Source organism: Colossoma macropomum, unplaced genomic scaffold, assembly GCF_904425465.1.
Source record: "Colossoma macropomum unplaced genomic scaffold, Colossoma_macropomum, whole genome shotgun sequence".
Taxonomy (NCBI): Eukaryota; Metazoa; Chordata; class Actinopteri; order Characiformes; family Serrasalmidae; genus Colossoma; species Colossoma macropomum.
In genome coordinates, this window is record NW_023495007.1 from 804,153 (window position 1) to 809,502 (window position 5,350).

Sequence of the window (5,350 nt, forward strand, 5' to 3'; positions counted from 1 at the left end):
TTATTTGAAACTTTTGGCACAAAATGAACAGCATAAAATAGATTGTAATGTGACTAAAGAATTCATTTAAAGAGAGTTGGGGTTGGTTTTTTTACTTTTGTTTTCACCCCCAATTTTTTAGAGCATTAGAACGTAGAACCGATGTTTTGTACACTGAAACGTGAAAAGGCCGTTGACTTTGATTTACTATTACTATTGACCATTACTATTCACTCGGAGACTATTATTTTGAAACGCGGTCAAACCGTCGGCCATGTTGGCGAATTCCTATTTACTCATGTTGGCTGTTTCGGATTCTTTGGTTGTAGGTCAGACGGTGTTTCTGCAATAATGATAAGCCAACGTTAATTTGTTGGTATATTTGCTAATGTTCATTTTTTTTTCCTTTTTGTTTCATCTAATCAGTAAAACACTTCTATCTCCTTCAATGGAGATCAGCGGCTTATCATGAAACTCCGGCCTCAGTATGACAGGTATCGTTATTTTGCTTGTATGTAGCTCTAAGCTAGCTGTATGCTAATAACTCTATTTATGTTAACTTACGTTATAGTAATATAACATTGAGCAGTCAAAATTGTAGTGCGTTGTATTTGTACGTTAATGTACATGATTAAAACTAGTTATGATAAAGAGTTCGTATGTAGGTAACTAGTATCATAAGGTGAGTAAAGTGTATATAACACTTGGAATGTTCAAGCTGGAGGTGGTTACCGTGTCATGACGCGAGCCGCAAATGTACTTAGAATGTGTTCCGACGCATTCCGTCACAGAAGGTAGCTATTACAACATAGTTTACGTAGCTTACAGTGAAACAGCTTGTTAAGCTAAAGATTAAGGTTTGCAGTTGTCTGTTGTCAACACTCGGGTGTTATTGAACGTTGCAGGAGAGCTTTTAGTGAGTCCAGAAGAATATTGAAACCGAGGGAATCGACTGTGATGCCGACCGAACTGAACTCTCACGATGGAAGCGGTTTATCTTTAGCTTTGCAACCCGAGCACCTTACCAGGACGCCAGGGGCAGCAGTGTCCAGCTCTCAGGAGCTCGGCGAACTCCAAGTGGCAGCCGGCAGCACAACCGGAGAGAGCAGCGGTCGACCTGCTTCTCGGAGACCACGAGGCGGAGCCCACGGTTACCGCCACCCTCATTCTCATTCTCATTCTCATGGCCCTGGGACAGCTCACACACAGCTGGATCCCGAGGCAGAGCGATCTAGTGCTGAGGTAGACTCCGGAGAGTCCAGCACGTCTTTCTCCGAGCTACGCTACCTGTTCCACTGGCTGCAGAAAAGTCTTCCTTTCATCGTCATTCTTAGTGCAAAACTTATTATACAGCATGCCCTAGGTAGGTTCACTAACAGTACATTCCTTAGCTACTCGTGTGTAGTTAGTCTCTGTGTAGTCTCTAAATCTGTCCTCTTTACCCTGGTACAGGGCTGGCTGTTGGAGTTGGTCTGTTTACAACTTTTCTGTATGTGAATAAAAACATACAAACACAGGTTTTTCTCCAGGTAGGAACTCTCTCCACATTTACCAATAAAGGACATGGATTCAGATATTATGGATCATTCTGTGAATGATGAGCCCACTTTTTTATTTGTTTTACAACCAAGAGACCTATTGGTAGAAGTTGCAACCCACAACTTATAAAGAGCCCTAATATGTTTGAAATTTTTCGCATTGTTGGACAGTGAATAGCACACTGGACGTTGACCTGTGAAAGGTGAAAAGAAATCTAGACCTTACTTAGTGTACCTTAAGGTCACAGCTGTTATACTTAATCTAGATTCTTGGTGTGAAAACAGTAGTGTATCTTTAAATTAAATAATCTCCTATCTGTAATCTGAACATTTTAATGTGAATGCATTCTTGTTTCCTCAAGGACCGGCGGTCAAAGCTTCTGTGTTTATGGCTTCTGTCTTTCCTGGTTGCCTCTTCCCTGCTTTTCTACTACACATTTCAGACAGAGTCACTTTACTACTGGTTTGTAAAAGTTTATATTATATTCTCTTGGATAATGAACTTCAGTAATGTTCTTTTTTTCAGACCGTTTTTAATCTGATACTTTGTCTGCTTATTCCACTATTAGCCTCATCCTCATCAACCCCCATGTTGAGCACCTGGATTTTTGGGAGGTTTTATGGGCTGTTGGAGTGACCGGTTTCATTGTGAAGTTTGTTTTCATGGGATTCAAGTGCCTTATTCTTCTCCTCCCTTCCTCTGTCATGGTGTACAGAAGACGGGTACGACCTCCAGTAGATTCATTCTTGGAACTGATATAGGATCTTTTGATTTGAATTGTCTTGTCAATATATTCTCTCTGTTTTTTGTAGGCTCAGTGGTACATGTTCATAGAAGAGGTTAGTCAAGTATATCAGGTAATTGCACCTGTGCCTCCTTGGTTCCGCTATCTGGTCAGCTCCCTGGAAGTGGACGGCTCTGTGGGATTGACCCTGGGTGTTTTACTAGCATTGCTATACCTCATTCTGAAGGTAATTATTCAGAAAATATTAGATCCATATTTAAGGAGTGCCTTATATAAGAAGGCTGATTTTGGATTAGCGTATATGTCCTGTGCTAGGATGGCTCTTCTGATAATTAGGACTTGTAGTAAATTATGTAAAGTTTCCATTTGCTCTCTAGTAGTCTTCACATTTTTATTGTACCTATGTTTGGCTCCCTCACACCCTGTTGTTAATATATAAACCTTTATGTTTTGTTAAAGTTAATTCTGTTTTACTTCAGCTTTTGGGACTTTACAGTCAGTGGGGATCCCTGAAGAAAACAGTCCGGGCTTTTCTCAGTTATGACGTATGAATGATTTTTACTTTCTAAACATTTCTATTAAATTACACACTTTAGTAGTATTTGATATGATAACTGTTTGAAAAGCATAATTTCTTTTTGTTTTCTTAACCCATTATTTGATGAGCTTTTTACTTCATGAAATCATTTAGTCGTCAGGTTGAAATCTATCTGAAATCATGCCAGTTAGCCTATATTTTCAATTATATGGTGAGTATTGTCATTTCCTATTGTTTTTTGCTTTATATGAAGGTGAATGGTGCCCCTGCCACTCAGTCCCAGTGCACTGAGGCTGGGGATATCTGCCCTATCTGTCAGTCGGACTTCAAACAACCTCGAGTCCTGCTGTGTCAGGTGAGCTTAAACCTTCCTAACCTTCTCACCTCCAGAAAGCAAGTACAAGCCTTAGTTGATTAGCTGTCTTACTACCTAGATGTTGATACTTCGTAACTCCCAACTGATGATGGAGCTCAAGCCTCTTGCTCAAGCTGCTGCCCTCTAAACATGTTATAGCAAGTCAGAAATTTTACCGTTTTCATGAAATCCATTATGTATTTCAGTAAATGTGTTTCTGCTTTCTTTTATTTCCATGTATTTGCCTTAACCCCATCCAGTGCACCCAATTGACCTTCTGTTTGTTTGTGATGTAAACATATAATTGTAAAAACTGTGTAAATTAACTTTGATCAGTTCCAATAACTGTGATCGAATTATTCTGTAATAATTGTGACGGGCCCTTTTGGACCACTGTTGGGATGAAATAATGTCTTCTCTGCACTAGGTTAGGTATTGAGTGCATAGTAAAATGCATTAATTGGTGCAATGGCTCACTTATTGCTGTACTACCTAATGCATGGACACACGTTTCATGAAGCTCCCATATTAATATAGTGGCATTTATATTTAATTTTAGTTTCAACAGTTTGAACCAAATATATAGATACTCATACCCATTCATTTACAAGTTCATTGTTAAGGGAAATTAATTCTTGTTGTGTGTGTTTTTTGTTTTTTGGGGTTTTTATTTTGACAGCACATATTCTGTGAGGAGTGCATTGCACTGTGGTTCAACCAGGAAAAGACCTGCCCTCTGTGCCGTACCGTCATTACAGATAAGGTACACAAATGGAAAGATGGGGCGACCTCACTTTACCTGCAAATCTACTGAGAATAATCACATCTCACCCACATGTCTACTGAATGACAGAGATGACTCCTTACTTTCTTACTGAAACAGAGTGGGAAGTAAAAGAAAAGTTGCAGTATCTTGTCAAAACAACTGTGTACTCTAAGGATGGACTTTAACCATTTTCTGCCTTGCTGAAGTGCACATTCTTTTGACTGAGCAGCAGCTGGTTCAATGGTAATACGTAGTGTGTTTTGAAAACCATGTCTGATGCTTTGTTGATAAAAGAACTGCGATTTTAAACCTGGTTAAAGGCAAAGGCATTTGTGTTTGCAGTTCAGAATATTACTGGACCTAGAAGTTCCTTTCTGTATTTTTTTTTTTAACTTTATATGTGCCGTTTCTTTACATGACAACAGATTTCAGTCATTTTGACTTCTTATCATACTTGTATAGCTTAGCCTAGAGCATAAAGGGTTCTGTCCTTAGGGAGAGACAACTTTTTTATTTATTTTTGAAGAGATATTTTGCATCAAAATGGTAGAATATCACTCAACCAAACTGTGTTTCATTCATCTTTATTTTATATATTTGGAGGTTACCACTGAATCTGCCTTCATGGTATATCCATCTGGTATTACAAACATCAAAAATGGTCCTTGCCAGGAGGCAGGAACCTTTATGTAGTGAGTTACATAGTTATGGATGGTTGCCATATTGAGCTTTGAAGAAGCTAATTTTATTCATTTGATTTGATGTATCTGCAGTTCAGAATATATAAAAAATATTCAGGTGTACAGATTCATAATGTCCTTTTCTGAATCTTGTCCACCTACAGCTTTGTAATAAACCAAAGAATTTTTGAAGATCTATTTTCCTAAAGTTCCTCGTAGTGGAACATACACCACACCAAATGTTTTTTTTTTTTTAATACTTGGACAAACATATTTCATATTAATATTTTGATATAAATTGAACATTTTTTTGAAATGTTATTACACTATTATACATTAAAAGACGAAAGGAAACATTTCTTTCCTTTTTAAAGTGCAATCTCTTTTTAAAATCAGTATTTAAAGCACTAATGACTTAGCACACCTTACTGCCATTCTCCTACTCTGTGCTCAATTATAATCAAAATAAAGTGAGACCTTTGAATTGTTTTCATTTTTTATTCATTAAATGCTGGTGGCAGAAAACACCAATTAACATGCTGACGACTGACAGAAGAGCATTAGTAGGGATATGAATCCTTTCTTAATCAGTGCTGTTAGATAGTAAAATATGCTTTGAGTTTGTTCTTGTGCAGCGGTGGGAATGCAATGTAAAGTCAAAAGTAGAAGGTATGCAGCAACTCAAGGCCTCTCAAATCAGTCTATGGACTTTTCGAATGACAATTCATTGCCACTAAAGGTGGTACAA

General features: G+C 38.0%; 1 protein-coding gene across 3 annotated transcripts; it reads left to right on the top strand.

Moving 5' to 3' along the window:
* The first annotated feature begins 252 nt into the window (after positions 1-252).
* Positions 253-5,086, top strand: rnft1 (ring finger protein, transmembrane 1). 3 transcript variants are annotated; one of them, XM_036561006.1, is made up of 10 exons: positions 253-308; positions 406-473; positions 885-1,342; positions 1,432-1,508; positions 1,880-1,980; positions 2,087-2,240; positions 2,331-2,489; positions 2,743-2,808; positions 3,055-3,156; positions 3,836-5,086. In XM_036561006.1, exons 2-10 carry the CDS (start codon positions 448-450, stop codon positions 3,968-3,970), a joined length of 1,278 nt encoding a protein of 425 aa, XP_036416899.1. In that variant the 5' UTR covers positions 253-308; positions 406-447; the 3' UTR covers positions 3,971-5,086. The 3 variants fall into 3 exon arrangements, with proteins under 3 accessions (XP_036416899.1, XP_036416898.1, XP_036416900.1); XM_036561007.1 differs by having other exon boundaries at positions 286-304; XM_036561005.1 differs by having other exon boundaries at positions 266-473.
* Positions 5,087-5,350: the final 264 nt, after the last annotated feature.

Coding starts and splice junctions, on each gene's coding strand:
- rnft1 (XM_036561006.1), top strand. CDS start 448: ATGAAACTCCGGCCTCAGTATGACAG. Junction 1,343..1,431: donor TATTATACAGCATGCCCTAG/GTAGGTTCACTA, acceptor ACCCTGGTACAG/GGCTGGCTGTTGGAGTTGGT. Junction 2,809..3,054: donor GGGCTTTTCTCAGTTATGAC/GTATGAATGATT, acceptor CTTTATATGAAG/GTGAATGGTGCCCCTGCCAC.